This window comes from Harpegnathos saltator, unplaced genomic scaffold, assembly GCF_003227715.2.
Source record: "Harpegnathos saltator strain DR-91 unplaced genomic scaffold, Hsal_v8.6 scaffold677, whole genome shotgun sequence".
Classification (NCBI taxonomy): domain Eukaryota; kingdom Metazoa; phylum Arthropoda; class Insecta; order Hymenoptera; family Formicidae; genus Harpegnathos; species Harpegnathos saltator.
The window spans coordinates 222,527-244,833 of record NW_020230512.1 but is presented as its reverse complement, the minus strand read 5'-3'; the positions used below and the strand labels follow the sequence as shown (position 1 = coordinate 244,833).

The following is a 22,307-nucleotide window of genomic DNA, read 5'->3' as shown; positions in this document are numbered from 1 at the left end:
GCTGTTTGTAGCGTCTGTTGGGCGACGTGCGGTCTAACATTGTCGTGGTGGAAGATGATGTCTTTCCGATTGGCCAAAACCGGACGTTTTTTTCGAATAACCGCATCGGGTCTAGTGAGTTGTTCACTGTACTTTTCCGTCATGTTTGTTTCGCCGCGTCGGAGTAAATCGATGTGAATAATTTCTCTGCAATCCTGCCAAGCACACAGCAACACCTTCAGTGGATGCAGGCCAGCATTTGCAACGAGTTCTGCACCTTCAGCTGCTTTTTGAAAGAAGTCGTGAGAAATCGACAATTTTATTTTTTATAAGCTTGATTTCGTATCAAAAACGTTACTTTGATACAGCTACAAGTGTCACATCTTGTCTCAAAAATGTTGGACTTTCAAGGTATGCATTGGTGAAAATGTGAATTCAAGATGGCTGCCTCAAAATGGTGGTTTAAGCGGTCCAAGCTGTGTGGAATAGCAGGCCCGCAATGTCCGACCACTGTGTATTTATTCGCTCATTTATTTAATAATTTTTCTCAAAACATTACGTAGTCGATTCCAAGTGTTTATGGTCCTGATACTGTAACAGCCAATCACGCGCAATTTTGGTTTCGTCGATTCCGTTCCGGTAATTTCGACGTCAAAGATGCACCACGCACTGGAAGGCCAATTGTCGAAAATATCGATAAAATCATGGACATTGTCGAGTCCGACCGTCATGTAAGCACTGTTTCGATTGCCCAAGAGCTAAAGATTGCACAAAAAACCGTTTGGAACCATTTGAATAAGGCTGGATACAAAAAGAAGCTCAATGTATGGGTGCCACACGAGTTAACGAAAAAAAACCTCATGGACCGAATTTCCATCTGCGAATCGCTGCTGAATCGCAACAAAATCGACCCATTTCTGAAGCGGTTGGTCACTGGTGATGAAAAGTGGATCACTTACGACAATGTCAAGCGAAAACGGTCGTGGTCGAATCACGGTGAGCCGGCGGAAACGGTGGCCAAGCCAGGATTGACGGCCAGGAAGGTTTTGCTGTGTGTTTGGTGGGATTGGCAGGGAATTATCTACTATGAGCTGCTCCCCTACGGCAAAACTCTTAACTCGGAACTGTACTGTCAACAATTGGACCGTCTGAAGGAAGCAATCGCCCAGAAGCGGCCAGCTTTGGCCAATAGGAGAGGAATTGTGTTCCATCAGGACAATGCCAGGCCACACACATCGATAGTGACTCGCCAGAAGCTCCGGGAGCTTGGTTGGGAGGTTCTTATGCATCCACCTTATAGTCCGGACCTGGCACCAAGTGATTACCATCTGTTCCTGTCCATGGCGAACAATTTTGTTGGTGAAAAATTCTCTTCAAGAGAGGCTTGTGAAAATCGACTGCCTCAACTTTTTGCCAATAGGAACGAGGGCTTCTATGAGAGAGGCATAATGAAATTACCTTCAAAATGGCAACAAGTTATCGAACAAAACGGCGCATATTTGACCTAAATCGGATCATTCTAACTATGGTAATTAAAGCCTTCAATTTTATGCAAAAATAATGGATTTCTTTTTACTACACCTGATATATTACAAAAAAATTTACATATATATATATATTTCTTTTTATTATATCATAGTTAACACGTTGACTGCCACGGAATTTTTCACGATTCCGGTCTAAAGAGCCAATTTGATTTAAACATGTTATATTATTAAAAACTTTAATAATAGTATATAGTAATAATCAAAAAGCTTAAAAAATGTTTTTTTTTAAAAAACATTTTTTATTCTCTTTCCTGAGGCCATCTATTCATATTTACACTGTTATGCTACGAGTTTCCTCGTAGCTGTACAAATATGGCAAGTAATGAAGGGACGAGATAACTCGTAGTAGGCGTCCTGGGCAAGTAAACAACCTACGAGATATCTCGTAGTTGGCAGTCAACGTGTTAAAGCACAAACTAGTACAGAAAAATTATATCAATGACACAATTTCTTGCTAAACGATGTAACTATAATTTGCAAGATGTATTATATTACATATGCATTCATTTATATTCTTACATAGTTAACTGCAATGTTATATTATTGATGTAATGCTACTGTTATAATTCGTGTTAATGGAATATGTAAATATCCACGTTTACAACAAACATTTCATCTTATTTTAAAATCATCACTTGTACAATATAAAAATTTGTCTATCTTATTACATAAAAATAAAATTTTAATATTACGTTCAGCTCGTCGTGTAAGCAAAGTATACACAATATTCGTTATATAGTCATCCGCCAATTTTTTCCTATGTACTGTCTTATTATTTCACACAGCAAATTGGGGGAGAGCATTTATGTGCATGCATGCGTATATACACATACATACATACACGCGTTAGCATATATAAGAATATATAGAAGATATAAAATTATTACGAATACATGTTGAGGGACAAAACTACCATTTAAAAAGAGCTAAAAACATTTTTCTACAAAAAGATTTGCTTTAGAATATTCACTGCGCGCGGACATTGTGTGTGAGTGAGTGTGTGTATTTGTGTGGGCACTTGATGGCCTTTGAATATGTTGTAGAGCAATAAGAAATTAGACACATAATTTTTTTATCTCAAGGTTTAAAGGGTGAAACAACTAAAAGGAACTAACATTTTAATTTTTTGCGAATATTTTTTAAAATACGAGGTATATGAAAAAATATTTCCTATAAAAGTTTCATAATACTTTATACTATTTGTAACGGTATATTCAGATTTTTCAAAAGTGTCAAAGTTTCCTACCTCCCGCCCCTATCTTTTTAATTTCGCAAAATTAAAAAATTTCATGAGGACAGAAATTAAAGAACATTTGATACCAAATCCATCCATATATAATAATACAATATGGTCATGATTAATTTTTAGAAAAACGAGACAACATCGTGCTACAGACGCCATGCTGTAGATAGGTGTGGTGTTATTTCTTTTCAGTTGCGCTGTACTCAATAACTGTCTCTTATATTTATATACTTCCTCATACATACAATATGCAAGGGAATTAATTTTAATAATAAGCAACAATAAGCAATTTATTACACGAATAAAAATATTAAGTAGATGAATGTGCCTTATACAGGGAGAAACATTTAAGTTCATGATGCAAAATATCTCAAAAACGAAACGATGGAGAAAGAAATGTTTTAAATAAAAGTTGTATGTTTTAAAGGGGGACATACAATGGTGTCCCTGGTTTAACTTTGAAACGTATATTTAAAGTGGGTTAAAGGTCAACTTAATTTTTTTAAATAGAAAGCCAAATTTTTCATTATATCTTCTTTTTCTGCCACACAAATTTTATCAACTTTTGTCTGAACATTTCTTTATGTGCCTAATATTTTTTGAGATATTCAGGGAAAACTTGATAACTTTTTCAATATTTAACTTAAGATATCTCGCTAATCATTTGTCGAAAGAAAAAATGGAAAAAATTAGAGCTTTTAAGTTTATTTAATTTGAAGAATATATTGCTATAATAGTGCCTTTACTTTTGTTAATTTATCGATCTTTGGAAATTTCAAAATCATCAAATTAAGTGCAAATAGTATAAAATACTGTAAAACTTTTGTGCGGCACATTTTTTCATATACCTCGCATTTTACAAGATATTCGCAAAAAATTAAAATATTGGTTTTTCTTAGGGGTTGTTTCACGCACACTTCTAAAGTTTGAGATTCGCCGGTAAAAAAAATTCATATGTAATAGTTCTCATTGCTCTGCTATATATTCAAAGCCCGTCAAAATCCTTGAAGAACAATTCCGACCCTTTCTTTGTTAGTATAGCCTTGCCACAGATTGAATCTCTGGATTTCTTCGCACATTCCTGTGCTTTCCGCGCTTTAAAAAATTAGAATTTACTTCAGTATATTTTCGGCATTAGTAGGTATCTTTGGAAAGGTCATATGTTACCTGTTTCTTCAGTTCCTCCTCGAGTTTTGAATTCCTTGTAGCAGCTTTCCTTGTTACGCACGTAGTCATAATTGTCCATGTGCTTTGCTATTGTTCTGGTTGATAGGACGATTGTATGTGCGTCTTCAGACCCGCCTATTATTTATACTTCCACAAACAGGCTCAGTACACATTTAGTCATAAGTGTCCGTGTGATTTCGTGTGTCTTTGCAAGTTATTCTCCTTGTTAAATACGTAGTTAACCATGGCTGCAGTTGCATATGGATTGTTTATAAAGATCTATGAGGTATTTTTTCCACTGTTGCTTAGAAAGAAACATTCCGTTGCAGATTTTGCATTTATGAGGCACATTTATGGGCTTTTCAATGCTGGGGCTTCTTCTGAAATGTTTGCCGTACAGGTCTCTCTGAAGACGGCCCTGGGTCCTCAATACTGCTTTTCTTTTATTTGTCACGGTGAACGCGTCGTACGTATTGTCTTAGCTACTGCTAATCTTTGCTCACCCAGTTGCAGCCAATCTCGCTATATACTTAGTTTTTATTATTCATGTGCTTTGCTACAAAGTGCTTTCGCATGTTTTGCAGTACGTTCGTTTCGTAATTACATGTTTCGTCTTCACATATGTGAACGCAACATTGGTGAACCTTCATTGAGTGATCTATTAACATTTTCTTATTACAGAAAATTTGACCACAGACTCTGCATTGTCTAGAAACTTTGTACTTTTCATTTAGCTTTCTGCCGTATAGATTACTCTCTGCGGACGGTTCCGGCTCCATATTATTGCTTTCCATCTTGTTATTATTATGATTATATGTCATATGAATCATTAAACTATACTTATTCTTATATATCTTGTTACAGCCCGGCTCAGTACACATGTAGCCGCCGCTATAGGTCGGACGTTTTCTTATGTGTGTTTCCTCGTGTCTTTTCAAGTTATTCTTACGGTTGGTACCGTAGTCGCATTGTTTACATTTGTAAATGCGACGTTGGTCCTTCTCGCAATGATCTATCAACCCATGTCTTCTGTCGCATTGTTTTGGAATTTTATTGTATTTGTTAGTGTTACTCCCCTTGATGGGAGGTTCGCCGCACGGATCATTCACGGAAGACGGTCCCGGCTGCATAACATTGCTTCCTTCTTGTTCGTTAGGTAGAAGACATCGTAGTTCGCTTAACACATCTTCCTGCAAATTATAAACAAAGTTATAGCCTTACCAAGAACATGTTAACGTCCTTGCGCTTTCATATAATGTAATTTTACGAGATTACCAAATCGCTGCTTTGGTAGTAGTAATTGCTCCATTTATAATTATTAAGTCCGAAGATCTCGTCGAGATCTGTCATATCCATCTTCAGACAGAAGTTCTGTTCGCAGATATTACGTCGATAAAATACCCTTATACACTTTTCAATGCTTCTCCCTTTTTCTAACGTTTGTCGCACGGATCGCCCTCTAAAGACTGTTCCGGTTTCTCTCTATCGATTCACTATTAATTGAGATTCTGTTCTTTTCAATTGGCTTGGTGCAATAATTTGTCGTATAATCTGCGTAACCGCACAACTTTATTTCTTTTCTTCGACTGATTCCTGATATCTGAAAGAGACAAGTTTCGATATGTATCCTGTATGTTCGACGAGCGACTGTTTGAAATTATTGGTACTTATATGATATGGACAATATCCGAAAGCGAGGTATATCAGACAAACAAGGAAGGTCACGTCAAGACGACTGTGAATAGAGTTTGAACATTTTCCTCATGAAGGAAATACATGAAGTAACCATTACGAGTCCCAATCACGAACTTACACGCGTTGATCGGTTATGATAAGAATCAAAGTCTGTCGTAATTGTTGAGCGAGCACGCATTTTGGGCGCAGAACCATCGAAGAACTATCTTCGAAACGAGTTGTTTACATTGCTGGGATACACGGAATATTTTAAAGGAATATAAGTCTCTTATGTATTGTTAATCTATACTTATTGTTATGTATTTTGATATATACTATATGTTTTATATATTGCGTACTTTTATATTATATATTTATATATTATACTTGTATGTTGTGTGTTAAACATTTATCATATTATTTATTGTTACATTGTATATTTATTGTTATACTTTTATATAATTTTGATGTATATATATATATATTGTTTTTAGTAGATATAATGATATAAATATATCTTGGCGTTCTTGATTGATCCGCAATTAAAACTTACTCCTATTAACATACATGATATTTCGGTGGGAACATTTGTTGCTGTCAAAAATTATAATCATTAATTAAAAACTGGTTTTCGTTGCGAAAGTTGATGAGAAGATTTGGTACATATTTTGTCGTATAGTTACTCATGAATAAAATATGACGCATTGTCGTATTTAAAAACGCAGGTTTTTGTTACGATAATACATTATATTTTATGTACATGTAACAAATGCCATTTAAAGTATGATCCGATCTAGATAGTGTACTGTAATTAACTATATATGAAAATATTATAAAATAAATGAGTAATAAATAAATAAATTTTAATTATTGTGAATTTAGCAAAACTGTATGGGACTTTAACGTTTGTTTTAGTTAGCACCATACTTTCATTCGCTATGGCTGGATAAGTTACCAAACATCCTGTATATCTCGTTAGTATTATTCCGATTAGCTCGGAGGAAAGATTTGATTCAAGAGATTGTATTAGTATCTCAAATTTTATGCCCGGGAATAATCATGAGACTGTGTTATGTAAGCGTTTTTGAAAGTAAGAACCAGAAAGATGTGCGCAAGCATGCCCCGAACATCGCAGAGGCCTGAGGCCGAAGGCGCTGTTGCACATACGCGAACAAAGTAATGAGGAGAAAAACAGGGAGATTGTTGATAGGAGAAGACGAGCAGGGAGTCCAGAGAGAGCGATGCGACATGAGTTTTGTACGACGCTGTGCTGTATTGCTTCAATTTATATTAAAGTTATCCTAATTACGAAAGGTTACACTATTGACTATCGTCCCCGCAAGAGAAGGTCCCGATGAAATTATCCCTTACAGTTATAAGATTTCTTAGGAAATGAAATTCATGAGAATATATTGTGGATTGAATAGTTGTGGATTGAATTAAATAGAAAGAAATTCCACACATTGGTATGAGATGAAATTTAGCACATTTTCAGTGATAATAGGGAACTTTGGAGTTTGTATTATTTAATTGAAATAGATACACATGGATTATGAAAATAATAATAGGAAACGAGTATAGAGAGGTCTTTAAAAGATTAGAATAGAGTTACGTCTCATAAGCCAATACGCAAAGAGAGGATATCGTACGTCATATTTTTATAGCTTCAATAACTCTCAATCGTCTTAGAAAACGGTATTATATTTTTTATATAGAAAGGAAGTTCGAAACTGAAAAATTCAATACAATCATACGTCTTATCAGCGTTATAATTAAAGTAATTGCGGACAGATATGCTCACGATTTTTTGAGATTGATGGCGACTTACAAAATTAACAAATATAACAAAAATATATTAAAATGTAGATTTATTGAAATCTCGGTTCAAAACACGATATGGAAATTCGCAGCAAGATTATTACTTTTAGAAGCATGATGCAAAAAGAAAAAAAGATATGTCCTGGATAAAAATTATTATATATAAATTGTGTCCCTATTTAAAAAACATCGTTAACAAATTTAATAACCCAACAGTAATATTAAAACAACTTCTTAATTTCCACTCAATAATATAAATGTCATGTTATACTTTTACTCAATGATAATATAACATGTTACAATATTAATATAATATTCCTGTTAGTTAATATTACACGGCCATTTGGTACAAGTATACATAATTACATACATCCATAACTGGTAGAAATCTGTTACATAAATACGATGAAAACGAATATGTGCCCCCCTTTATAGAAATTCTTCATTATAATTTTATAAATCTATTCTTTTTTTCTTTAACAGAATTAATTTTTCCAGACTATATCCAGATTTCCTATTCCAGAATATATGAAATTATATACAGTTAAATTAATATTATTATATCTAAGACTAAATATAAATGAAATTAATACATCCGTTAGAATTGGCAGCACAGTATCAAATCAATAACATTGTATGAATTTAAGGTAATATATAAGTCACTATAAAATAATATAACGTATTATAATAAAACATATTATAATAAACACAAGCACAGTATATATATATATATGAACTTATATTTCTATATAACGCTATGTTTATTAGTTAGTTTATAGTTATTAGCTCTTACAATGACAATTCTATTGAGTAAAAATATATAATACAAATATAACATAGAAATGTTAATATGCACATTACAAAAAAGAAATATACATATATATATATATATATATAAATACGTATATATTCCTTTTTATTGCATTCTAGTCAGAGCACAAACTAGAACAGTAACATTATTACAATGTCACAATATCTTGCTAAACAATGTAAATATAATTTGCAAGATGTATTATATTACATTTACATTCTTTTATATTGTTATATTTTCAAGTGCAATGTTATAATATACATATAAAATCACTGTTATAATTTGTGTTCACTGAATATGTGCCGGCTATGTAAATATCCAGATGTACAAAAGTTTTACATTATTATAAAAATGTCACACGTACAATATGATATTTGTTTATCTTATTATATAACATTCAAATTTTTATGTTACGTTCAGCTCGTTATGTAAGCAAACTATATACCTACAACGTTCGTCATATAATCATCCTCCAACTCTTTCCTATGTACTGGTCTCATTATCCCACAGAGCAAATTGGGTGCAAGCATGTATGTGTGTGTATGCGTATGTACATGCTCATACACGTGCGCGCGCGGATATGTAAGAATATATAGAATATATAGAATTAGTGCGAAAGATGTCCAGGGATAAAAATACAATTTAAAAAGGGCTAAAAATATAATTTTACAAAACGATACGATGTGGGATATCTACTATGCGCGGATATTGCGTGTCTGTGTGCGTGTGAGTGTTAAGAGAATATATGGTTCAGCACATATGTTGAGCGTGTACGTGTATTTGTGTATATGTGCGCGTGTGGATATAAATAAACTGTATATAAACAAATTAAGCACAAACTGCTTCCTCGCGTCCTTCTTGTACTTTCTCTACTCGATTCAACAGCCTGTTTGTCATTGCTTTTGAAACTTTATTCGATTGGAAGTGAATCGAAATGTATTTTCTCCATGTAACTGCGTAAAGACTGCCGCTGGATGTAACTCGGGCGATGCAGATCGGCCACCTCTTGATTTCTCCGCACATTCTTGTGCCTCCCGCGCTTTAAAAAACAACAGCTTACTTGAGCATATTTTCAGAACCGGTACGAGAGTCATTGGAAAGGTGATATTTTACCTGTTTATTCAGTTTCTGTCCGAGTTTGAATTTCTCTTAGCAACCATTCTTATTACATGCATGGTCGTAATTGCCAATGTGCTTACATACAACATGACGTATCAAGTGTTGTTTAATGTTAGATATGTAATTGCAATCGCAGATGCACATGCGATATCCTTTGATTTTTTCAGAGGTGATGTGTCAACTCTTTCTTCCTATCGAAACCTTGGTTGCAAATTTTACACTGCTGAGGCACATTTACGCGCTTTTCAATGCTGCTCCCTCTTTTGGAATGTTTACCGCATTGGTCGCTCTCGGAAGACCCCCCGGATTCGCACTTTTGCTTTTCTTCTGGTTGACAGGACGATTGTATGTGTGTCTTCAGATCCGCCTATTATTTATACTTCCACAGACAGACTCAGTACACATTTAGGCTTAAGTATCCGTGTGATTTCGTGTGTCTTTGCAAGTTATTCTCCCTGTTAAATACGTAATTAACCATGGCTGCAGTTGCATATGGATTGTTTATAAAGATCTATGAGGTATTTTTTCCACTGTTGCTTAGAAAGAGACATTCCGTTACAGATTTTGCATTTATGAGGCATATTTATGGGCTTTTCAATGCTGGAGCTTCTTCTGAAATGTTTGCCGTACAGGTCGATCTCTGAAGACGGCCCTGGGTCCTCAATACTGCTTTCCTTTTATTTGTCAGAGTGAACGCGTCATATGTGTTGTCTTAGCTACTCCTGATGTCCTTTTCTCACCCAGTTACAGCCAGTCTCACTACATACTTAGTTTTTATTATTCATGTGCTTTGTTACAAAATGCCTTTGCATGTGATACAGTACGTCGGTTTCGTAATCGCATGTTTTGTCTTCACATATATGCACGCAATGTTGGTGAACCGTTATTGAGTGATCTACCAACATTTTTTTATTACGGAAAATTTGACCACAGATTCCGCATTGTTTAGAAACTTTGAGCTTTTCATTTTTCGTTCTGCTGAAAAGTTTGCCGTATAGATTACTCTTTGAGGACGGTCCCGGCTCCATATTATTGCTTTCCATCTTATTTTTATACTGACAAATCTTTATGTGGTACTTGAAATCATACTTATCCTTATATCTACTGTTACAGCCGGGCTCAATACACACGTAGTCGCTGCTTTTGGTTGAATATATTCTTAAGTGTATTTCCTCGTGTCTTTCTAAGTTACCCCTACGGTTGGTTTTGTAGTTGCAATATTTACATTTGTAGAAGTGATATTTGTGGTCCTTCTCGTAATGATCATTCAATTCATGTTTATCGTTAAAGTTTTGTTTGCAAATGTGGCATTGTTTCTGAAATTTGATGTACTTTTTAGTGCTGCTCTCCTTGATAGAATGTTTGCCGCACAAATTATTCTCCAAGGACGGTCCTGGCTGCATAACATTGCTTCCTTCTTGTTCGTTAGGTAGAAGACATCGTTGTTCGCTTAACACATCTTCCTGCAAATTATAAACAAAGTTATAGCCTTACCAAGAACATGTTAACGTCCTTGCGCTTTCATATAATGTAATTTTACGAGATTACCAAATCGCTGCTTTGGTAGTTGTAATTGCTCCATTTATAATTATTAAGTCCGAAGACCTCGTCGAGATCTGTCATATCCATCTTCAGACAGAAGTTTTGTTTGCAGATATTACGTCGATAAAATACACTTATACACTTTTCAATGCTTCTCCCTTTTTTTAATGTTTGTCGCACGGATCACCCTCTAAAGACTGTGCCAGTTTCTCTCTATCGATTCACTATTAATTGAGATTCTGTTCTTTTCAATTTGCTTGGTGCAATAATTTGTCTGCGTAACCGCACAACTTTATTTCTTTTCTTCGACTAATTCCTGATATCTGAAAGAGACAAGTTTCCATATGTATTCTGTATGTTCGACGAGCGACTGTTTGAAATGACTCACATGATATCGACAATATCCGAAAGCGAGATATATCAGGCAAATAGAAAAGGTCACGTCAAGACGACTGCGAATAGAGTTTGAACATTTTCTTCATGAAGGAAACACATGAAATAACCGTTGCGAGTCCCAATCACGTACTTACACGCGGTGATCGGTTATGATAAGAATCAAAGTACGTCATAGTTGTTGAGCGAGCGCTTTCCGGTCGCAGAATCATCGAAGAACAATTTGTTTGCAGAAACGAACTGTTTACATTACTCAGATAGGTAGAATATTCAAGAGGAATATAACTCATTTATGTATTGTTATTTTGTATTTATTGTTATATATTTTAATATTGGATGATTGCATAAATTCGTGTTCGATTTAAAAATAAACTTCAATAGGTTAAATTTTAAAGAATACATTTTTATTAATCAATTATATAGTCTTCATTCTTTTCTACAATTGTTTTCCAACGATTTACAAGCTTGTCGATTGCATTTTGGAAAAAGAGTTTCGTTTTTTTTTAAAGTTCGTGAGGTGGTTTTCGACAGCTTTCTCGGGCTTAAGATTTTCGCCCTTCAATATATTCTGTAAAGACCGGAACACATAAAAATCTAAAGGCAATATATGGAGAATATGCTGGGTGCTGGGGAATTTTCCATTGTAACTCCTGTTGCTGTTTGCAGCGTCTGTTGGGCGACGTGCGGTCTAGCATTGTCGTGGTGGAAGATGATGTCTTGCCGATTGGCCAAAACCGGGCGTTTTTTTCGAATAGCCGCATCGGGTCTAGTGAGTTGCTCACAGTACTTGTCCGTCGTGATTGTTTCGCCGCGACGGAGTAGCTCGATGTGAATAATTCCCCTGCAATCCTGCCAAACACACAGCAACACCTTTAGTGTATAATATTATATAAAAACCATATAACTTTATAATATCATACCTTTTTATCATCTTTTATTATATTTTAACCGTACAAAACTAAAACATTTTATATTACTACTCAAAAATATCTCATTTTATCATATTATTATAAGGTGTCACTTCATAGGTTAGTAATCATTTAGAAGCAAATTCAGTCGAAAATAGTCAAAAGTGATAAATCTTTGATATAGGTTTTTGAAATTGGTTTTCACGAAAAATCACATTATATTTTCGTATACTTACTTTAGCGGAGCCATTTGGCACACTATCACGACTTCTTTCCGACAATTTTTGTACACTTTTATTCAGCTGTGTTTTATTATATGCATAGAACAAGCTAAGATGGCGTAACTCGGGTAAGTGGCGTAATTCGGTACGTTTACCTTATGTAGAAGGCAATACTATAAAAATGTAAAGAAGACCAAGCTTGAGGAAGTGTTGGGAATATTTGAAGTCGAATCTTTTTTAAGAGAATGTCTCAGAAATGTACTAATCTTAAATGCGACCAATGATAAGGATTGTTAATTTTTTAAGGAAGTTGAATTAGTTAATTTTACAAGGAAGTTGAATTAGTTCTGGTCTCTAGCAATAGATGGCTTTAGTAACAAGTTAATGGTTAGTATGAATGTTAAAATCTGGCAATAATGAAAGATTTGATATTTCTCTGTGAGCTATGACAGTTTGCGCGCTATTATTATTGATAGTTTCATTGTTTATACGCGTTTAAAATGGATCGTACAAAATTGCATTTTCGACATTCTTTTGTTACTTTTTTGTTTGATTTGAAAAAATCGATTAACTGAGGCTCATGAAATGCTTGTTACAACTTACGATGATCAAGCTCCATCATATTCCAACTATAAATTTTGGATTCAACGATTCAAAAGTGACGATTTCGATTTGAGTGACAAAAAACGTACTGGTCAACCAAAAAAATTTAAAGCTTCTGAATTGTAAGCATTATTGAATGCAAACACCACTCAAACGGAAAAACAATTGGCTGAACAACTCAACGTCGATAAATCAACAATTTCTAAAAGCTTATACGCCATGAGAGAAATTCAAAAGGAAGGCAAACAGGTTCCACACGAATCGAGTGAAAATGCCATTGAAAATCGTTTGAATATCTCCATATCTTTGCTTGTCAGACAGAAAAATGAGTTTTTATGACGAACTGTAACCAGAGATGAAAAGTGGATTTATTTTGATAATCCAAAACGAAAAAAGTCCTAGGTTGATTCAGGATAACCATCAACATCGACACCAAAACGGAACATTCACGGTCACAAAGTAATTATCTATATTTGGTATAATATGGAAAGTGTGATATGTACTATGAGCTCCTAAATTCGAATGAAACAATTACGAGGGAGCGATACCAGCAACATTTGAACAAACTAAATGTTGAATTGATGCAAAAATGTCCAGCGATAGCCAGCAATAGACGCAAAGTGATTCTTTTGCACGATAATGCTCTTCCACATGTTGCTTCAATCGTTAAACAAACATTGTTAGAGCTCGAATGGGAAATCCTTCCGCACCCAGCGTACTCTCCTAGACCTAGCACCATCTGATTACCATCTATTCCGATCGATGCAATACGCTTTGGTCGATAGACATTTCAATATTTACGAGGATGCGCAAAAATGGGCATTTGATTAGATTGCTTCGAAAGACAGATCGTTCTATCGTCGCGAAATCGCTATGTTGCCAGAAAGATGGGAAAAAGTCACAGCTAACGACGGAAATGATTTTGATTGATATAAATTTAACAACTTTTTTCAAATAAAGATAAAAAATTAACAAAATAAGACCAGAATTAATTCAACATTCTAATAATATTTATTTCCAAGCGACTAATTCTCTAAGCTTCATATGACACTGCTTCGCGTGGAAACACGTACATTCTATCTGGAATCCATCGCCGTGCCGGTGCGCTTTAATGCGCAATTTAATTTATGCAGCCGTCGCATGCAAGTGCAACGGCTGCAAATGTAATCCGACACACGCGAGCGACGTATGATAGAGAGCGCGGCGACGATAATACACAAAGATTCATTAAATCATTATTACTGAGGAAATTAATGAAATATGACTGCCGCGCGAGCGATTGTACGTGTTACGGGCGTATGTGTGTTTTCCTTTTATCTTTCATACGCAACCGATTGCTGATTAACATTTAAAAAAGAGAGCAAAGTCGAGACGAGACGTCGACGTGTCTAATGAATCGCGCGAAGGACGCCAATCGTACCGAAGAAAAGAGAATGAGGAGAAGGAGGAGGAGGAAGGCCAACAGACAGTGACTTTAGATTGTTCGCCTGAATAAAATGTTTCTGCAATACTCACGCGCAAAAGATCGTTCGCTATCGTACAAACGGAGACTTTCGCGCATCTACGCGCGTCTTTCGGCGCCTACGCGGATGTATATCGGGCAGTCATCTTTCAGGGGCGACGCTTGTCTCCCGCTCTGGCGGAGTGAGCGTTTTTCATCGTCAATATTTCTCAGTTCCGCATGTTCTCGTCGAATGAGCCGTACCACATTTATCACGACGCTTCAGCATGAGCGAGAGTCGCTTTTCATCCTCGCGAGGAATTCTCCGCGACAGCGGTTGATCGATTCGACGATCGAACCTGAAAATACGATGTATCCGCTCGCTTTCAGGTCCGCAGGACTGCTTTTAACAGCGACGTTTATCGCACGTTAACGCCGAAGACGAAGACAGATGTGCGATGAGAATTCTGAATTAACGGCGAGTACGTATATTAATTAACGTGCAGGTGAGACTCGTAGCCGATAGAAAACGACGCGGGTGAGTTCTCCGTTCCTCCCTCGAGGAACCGCGGACGCGTTCAGTCACGCATTTGTTTTCATAATTCGTATATTTATTAACGATGTTTCTGCCGGCCATGTGCGCAATGTATAGCTGCATTTTTATCCGAAATGGCGTAAACCGCGATTGAGACTAGTTCAGTTGTGTAAATGTAACGCGAGACGTGATCGTACTTTCAGGCTCGATCGTTGAATCACATCGATCGAGGAGCTCTCCCTCTCGCTCGCTCACGCTGAAACGTCGAAACGCCGTGGTGAATTTTCACGGCTCGACCGGAACATCCGGAACTGAAAAATATTGACGATACGCTGAGAGACGTCACGCGAAGGAGTCTCCCGTCGCACTGTGGAATGTTTGGCTTGAAGAGCTGGCCAAAAGTCAATTTTCTTAAAATCATTCTTGCTCTGCATGAGTGACTGTCTTAGACAGTTGAATATCTGTGGAATAATAGGCCGCTATGCTTTTGTTCGTCCGCGATAACATGAAGCGCTTTGGTTAGTCGGAATTTGGACGTTATTCGTATTGCACGCATCAATCCTAAGCACTTTATAACATATGATCTTCGATCAGAATTTTAAGGTTCTTAGAAGTGGCAGCGCGAAATTTTTCGTTACGGATTATTTCGAGAAAGGTATGAAGAAACGTTTTAGATCATATTTATTACAATTGAATTATTATTCACGTAGATATACAATTTTGAAAATAGCATTCAATAATGTATCTTTTTGCGTTCTCGATGTCAAACTCGAAGGATTTGGTTATACTTCACGGTCTATCCCTGTTACATTTCTTGAGTGAAATGAAAGAATAATCTTTCCGGATAAAATGTCAGAAAGAATTAGCTGCGGAAAACCGCGGATATAATTTCAGTAATTACTTTTGTTTCTCTAAACGTAAATTAGGTTTTGTCCAAAGGTTATTTAGACATGAAATTTCCTTTTGTTTCTTTTTGTTCTTTTGTTTCGTTTTATAACATGGACATAATCAACAGACTTCTACTAAATTCTGACCCGTTACTAACAAATATGAGAGCCGTACCAAGAAAGAAATCTAAACAATTTTTAAAAGAAACATTGGATGAAATACGCTCATTAGATGAAGAAATTTGGAGTTTGTCTAGTTGAATACTTATTGATGTGCAATATTATGCTTTCTTTATTATTAAAATATTTTTACATATATATTTGCACTTTATTTCGTGAAAAACTTATACGAAATCTTTATAATGATCATATATATAATTAGTGGCACGTTTTAAACCGAAATTCGTAAAAAAATAATTTTAGCCAACTTTTTGGTACAAACATTCCACTGTGCGTCGCGTCGATTTGCGTTGCGCGTTTTGTTACGCGCCGCGAGAACGCGTGACAAGAAAAGCGGCGACGGTCCGTCCCGTCTTCGCCTACGTGCGAATGTACCGTGCAAACACGAGACTCTGACTCTTGAATTTATTGCACGAATTACCGTTCGCAGGTGCTCGTGCGGCTCGGATGCGAGTGGCAATATCGAGATCAATATTTCGCGTGCGCGCTGGCGTGTTCGAAGCACGCAACGGACTCGACGGCGTATTATCATTCATTATGTAACGGCCGATTTACCTGTTGCTGAATAATAGAGCAGGAACTTTGGCCGAGCTGTCGGTAATTTTCCGCGGATTGGAGAGAGAACGGAACGCAACATATCGATATCGACTGAAAACGATCGTAACGCGTCAACAAAGTGATAACTATTGGTTTGGCAATTAAGTAACTACAGACCTTTTTAAGAAAATAAAGGACAATTTTTTCATGAAACGAAATAGCTTTACGCAGGAATGTATTGTCCATTTTTATCAATGATCTTTTGCCATCTTTCAGGCAGCGTCATAATTCCACGTTCATAAAGCTTGTGGTTTTTATCGGCAAAAGACTGAGCCAAGGGCGGTCTGATATCATCATTATTATCGAAATTTTTATCATTCAAGTAGAAGATCTGATGGTGCAAGGTCAGGACTATATGGTGGATGTGGCAACGCATCCCAACCAAGCTCCAATAATTTTTGCCGAGTGTCCAAAGATGTATGTGGCCTTGCATTGTCATGGTGGAACACAATACCTTTTCGATTTGCCAATTCTGGTGGCTTTTCTTGAATTGCATTGTACAGTTTGGTTAGTTGTTGAATGTATATATTAGAATTGATAGTTTGGTTGCGTGGTAAAATTTCAAAGCAGACAATTCCTTTGTAATCCCACCAAACTGATAACATAACTTTCTTTCGATGGATATCAGCTTTAGATGTTGTTTGCGCTGGTCTTGCTTGCTCCATGATCTGTTTCGATTAACATTGTTGTAAACAACCCATTTTTCGCCAGTCGCTAGTTATCAATCGTTTAAAAAATGGATCATTTTACGTTTCATAAGCAAATCGCAGATAGCAATAATACGTTGTGTTAAGTGAATTTCGTTAAGTTCATGAGGAACCCATAAATCGAGTTTTTTTACGTAGCCAAGTTGTTTTAAACGCTTTTCAATGCATGTGTGTGATACATCGAGCTTCTCAGCAATTACACGTGTTGTGTTATGACGATCCGCATCGATTATTGCTTTAATTTGATTGTCATCAACTTCACCTGGACGACCAGAGCGCTGTTCATCTTTGAGTGAAAAATCATCAGAATGAAATTTAGTAAGCCAATTTTGATACTGCCGTTCTTTTAAAGCTTCGTCATCATACACAGTATATAACTTTTCCTAAGCTTGCGATGAGTTTTTTCCTTTACGGAAGTAGAAAAGCAAAATATAACGAAAATGCTCGTTTTGCTTTTCCATTCTTCAACCGACGCCAAACAAAAACTACACAACTGATCGATACAATTCTTTTACTGAATGCCGATTGAAGTACCAACTCAAATCAAACAACAAATATGAGTTTGACATTTCGAATACATAAATATATCTGAAACTTCAACTAAACGCCATCTATCAGTGAAATCCGCAATTACTTAGTTGCCAAGCCAATAATCTCTCGGCCGAGCGGTGTCTGAAATGCGACCGCAAAAACGACCGGTCGGATCCGCCGACCTCGCGAGAATCCGTGACGCCTCGGACACCCTGTATAATGAGGCGATTCTTATATACAGAATGGGGTGCCGTCTTATTTACGTTGAAGTGCTTGTCGGCCAACTTAGAGCAGTGGCCATCATTCAATCAAGCCGAACAATTTAAACAGCCCGATTCACGCAGCGAAATCATTTAATATTTGACGTCAAGCACGATTATCGTATAACAGTACGTAATAGCCGTTTGTTTGTACAGGTTGCAAGCGGCGCCGTAATTTTCAAATGGCATATCTGTCCCCTGAGAACGACGTCGACGCCGAGCTTCGTCGTTAGCAATGTTGCAAAACTCACCGCGCACGCTCGGGACTTAAGCGAGCGACGCTGCGAGCGGCCGAGCCGATGACACGCGCGCTCCCGTTAAGCTCGCTGCACAACACAATGCGCGACCCTCGGCAATCGGTCATCTCGGTGAAATCTCAAAGGAAAAGTCTAAAATTTCGCGGAAGAAGCCCGTCGCAAGCAATAATGTTGCGGCGCATTGTGTTTTAAATAGACACACCGGTCTCTACCTCTTCGGGGAAATTTCTCGCTAGTCTCACTAGTCTCTCTTTCTCGTCTCGTGCGCGCGGAGAGTCTCGGAGTCTCCCGTCGTATTTCTGATGCGCCGTTTCGGCCGACCAGAGCCGCGCGTTGTATATTCGAACACGGAAACTCTGCGAATTCGCGCATATCAAATCTGTGGACCAAGTGGACAGGGACGGAGGAGGAAAGTACGCGTCGGTTATTAAACGTCGTGTTTTTCACGAGAAGTTACGAGAAGCAATTTCTTCAGACTGACTTCCACTCGTGAACTTTCGAGATCTCGAGGATTGTTAATTGATGCGATTTCGACGGAGAACTTTATCAAATTTCGCCGTTGAACCGGCGATGACTCGCGCTCGTTTCGCGACGCATTCGGATCGTGAGAGATACGACGAATATAGCAGGCTGTTGAGAAAAAGAAGACAGGTATGCACGATTAGTCGCATCTATGAAATTGACAGGGAAAAAGCAGATATTTCGCGAGAATATCACTCGAGATCGTTAAGAGGATCATTGGATTCCACGTGTTAACAATAATCGCCGGCGGCGTTGCGTTATTCCGGCTTCACGCTCGAGCGCGTACGGTCTCTAGAACGTGCTTTTATTAGGCTCTCCTTCTGCCAGCCGCGTCTATTTATAGACTCGGAATTATCTTCATCCGTCGTAGAAACAATACGGCGGCAACAAAAAAAAATGTCACGCGGGAATGACGAAGTCTGCCGCGGCGCGAGCGGCGCGGCGCGACGCGGCTCGACGCGACGCGACGTGTATATCGCGCGCTGTTGCTCCCGCGAGGAATGAAAAGCTCATTAGCAAATCGAGGAGCCTTGATCGAGACTCTCTTCTTTCGGCGTACGAGAAGCGAGCGGCTGCGGGAAGAAAACCGACTCGCGCGACAGATACCTTACTGAAAATTTTGAGATCTAAATTGAGCTTTCGAAAAATTGCCTGTATGATATTTTAATCCTTTCACTGTTGAACTGTTAACTTCCCTTGAGAAAATTATCAAGATATTTGGCAGTCTTACGTTTTTGGGGGGGGGTCGCTGATTACGAATCTAAAGTCAGATTTGCAAGATTCAAAATGGCGGACTCAATATGGCAATCATGTACAAAATTAATGAAAATTCCAATTATTATTAAATAATGACCAAGTCGTAATAAGAACATACGATTCTAGACGATGGAACTCGATCGAGCTGGAAAAAATTTATGTGGGAAAATGTTCAATACTGCATATTTATGCTTACTAGAGATTAAACATTCATTTTTGAATAAAATAATATTGATAGTATGGATAAGAGATGAAGATACAGAATGAAAAAACTAGGAAAATAAAGCTAAAAAATACAAAAAATCAAATTTCGGCCGTTTTTTGTAGAAATATTTGTTTATAAAAAAAATCTAACCTGCCAAAAAATACTGAAAAAAATATATATTTTTGTACAACATCAGAAAAATATTTGGTGAAAATTTCAGACCTCTACATTCAATATTCTTCGAGGAATCGATTTCCCCCTAATAACAGCATTTTTTTTCAACTTTGATTTGTTATAAATAATCACAAATGAATAATTGGGTATAAAAACCTATTGGGGTATGTTGAACAACTATTCAGTTATCTGGAAAACTCCAATCCCCGATTAGTTCTTCAAAATTATGTGATTTACAATGCAAAATTGAATCAAGAAAAGGTGGGAAATATACTTCCCACTAACAGCGAAAGGGTTAATCAAGATATAATATGAAAAAATAAATAATAATATTTCAATCGGGATATCGTATGAAAAATCATATAAAAAGGTAAATAATGATGTTTCGATTGAGAAAGATGGAAAAGCTTTTCTATTTTTTATATGATATCTCAATTGAAATATCATTAGAGGAGAATTATGGCCTTCCATTCACATTTTGTACAATAACCTTGTCAACAATCCATATTTCAAAGTGAGAATGATTACATTCTGAATGATTATATTCGTCACAGTGTTGTTTAGTCGACTATAGATTCAAATTTATGTAATGTTTATTATTCAGGATGTTATTTATAAAAATATGGCAACAGCGTAATGGATCGGCGAAAAAATAGAGTGATAATGTGGCCTCCCACTAAAACTGATACAAAAAATTAATTTTGTTGAAAATAACACAAAGTGTTTACTTACAAAATTATACGTTTATTCAAATTAAACTCTTAAAAAGGGAATAATAATGAACATAACTGCTGATTTTTAATGTGGATGTTGACTTACTTAACTGTTAAGAAATGCAATTTGCTAGAAAGATAGTAGTGTAATGCAGACATAAGTACAACATTGAACTACAGATTAGAATCGACTTATCAAATAATTACTTTGGTACAAAAATATAATAACTACTTTGGTACAAAAATAACCTCGAAAAAGAGGCAGCATTTATCAGCACTTTTATGAGGCCACATTAGCAAAATGTCATGCTACTTCATTTAACTTTGCATAACTTGAAAGTAGTACAGCCGAATAAAATGTCAAGTAACAAACAAAATACTCAATTGTACATATATTCGTATGATAATACGCTCAAGTTCAAAAATACTGAAGAAACATGTCTAATTAAATGCTAAAATGTACCGTGAAACCGAAAAACATTTCGAAATGATCGAACATAAAAATGTTGTGTTGTAAAAAGTGCTAGCTATTGCATATTTATATTTTAGCATCATTGCCTTAACGACGTGAACGACTAAACAAATAATTTCGTAAATAATAACTGGAATTTGCTAGCTAATAACGAAGATATCGAAAACGGCCATAATATCACTTTCTTCCGTACTTATTTTTTTCATATGATATCTCAATTGAGATATCACATGAAGAATGAGTAATGATGTTTCAATTGAGATATCATTTGAAAAATCATATGAAAAAATAAGTAATGATATTTCAATCGAGAAACTTTTATTCTTCTCAATTAAAAGATCATTACTTATCTTCAATTGAGATATCGTATGAAATAATTGAGATCCCGTATAGGAAATTCTTCGGAGATCTGACTTTAGACCTCAATAGAAATTTTTCAACGGGATAGTGACGCAATTTGGACGTTTCCTTCCACGGAACGGTCTGCCCGGCGCGATGCGATGCAATGCGACGCGACGCGACGCGACGCGATCGTATCTCGCAATGTGCACCTGCGACGAAAACGAGTTGTTTTTATTGTCTACGCACATGCGGTCACTTTACATAAGATATGCGCGCTTAAGCCGAACTCGAAATAAACTCGCGGCCGCGATTCGACGCTGCTTCGATCGCGTCGAGTTGACATCGGTGTCATTTAGCCTGATTTCGATCGGCGCAATATATCTACCGCACGCCGCGAGCCGCGTTTCATCGCGTTGAATTTCTTCTTATTTCTGAAGAACTACGACGGACTACTCGATTGGGCTCGCGAAATTCCTCTTAGGATTGCGCATCGTCTCTTTCTCTCTCCCTCTCTCTCTGTCTCTCTCTCTCTCTCTCTCTCTCTCTCTCTCTCTCTCTCTCTCTCTCTCTCTCTCAGTCAGCGGCATTCTTCTGAAGTGATTTCCATGTGTGAGATAAGAATAGAAATTCTTTCGCGAAATTTCTTTTCTTTCCTCTCGGGAAAGCAGACCAAAGACACTGATCGTCTCTTTTCGATTTTTTA

The 22,307-nt window shown here is 36.7% G+C and overlaps 2 protein-coding genes across 2 annotated transcripts; both read right to left on the bottom strand.

Annotated features, from left to right (window-relative positions):
• Positions 1-4,466: 4,466 nt before the first annotated feature.
• Positions 4,467-5,561, bottom strand: LOC112589970 (zinc finger protein 671-like). The gene is made up of 2 exons (XM_025305194.1): positions 5,212-5,561; positions 4,467-5,126 (listed from the first exon to the last, which is right to left on the bottom strand). The coding sequence occupies exons 1-2, from the start codon at positions 5,290-5,292 to the stop codon at positions 4,467-4,469; spliced, it is 741 nt and encodes a 246-aa protein (XP_025160979.1). The 5' UTR covers positions 5,293-5,561.
• A 3,542-nt stretch (positions 5,562-9,103) lies between these two features.
• Positions 9,104-11,259, bottom strand: LOC105192079 (zinc finger protein 567). Its single transcript, XM_011155955.2, has 3 exons — positions 10,907-11,259; positions 9,353-10,821; positions 9,104-9,278 (listed from the first exon to the last, which is right to left on the bottom strand). Exons 1-2 carry the CDS (start codon positions 10,985-10,987, stop codon positions 10,126-10,128), a joined length of 777 nt encoding a protein of 258 aa, XP_011154257.2. The 5' UTR covers positions 10,988-11,259; the 3' UTR covers positions 9,104-9,278; positions 9,353-10,125.
• Positions 11,260-22,307: the final 11,048 nt, after the last annotated feature.

Coding starts and splice junctions, on each gene's coding strand:
- LOC112589970 (XM_025305194.1), bottom strand. CDS start 5,292: ATGGATATGACAGATCTCGACGAGATCTTCGGACTTAATAATTATAAA. Junction 5,127..5,211: donor ACTACCAAAGCAGCGATTTG/GTAATCTCGTAA, acceptor TATAATTTGCAG/GAAGATGTGTTAAGCGAACT.
- LOC105192079 (XM_011155955.2), bottom strand. CDS start 10,987: ATGGATATGACAGATCTCGACGAGGTCTTCGGACTTAATAATTATAAA. Junction 10,822..10,906: donor ACTACCAAAGCAGCGATTTG/GTAATCTCGTAA, acceptor TATAATTTGCAG/GAAGATGTGTTAAGCGAACA.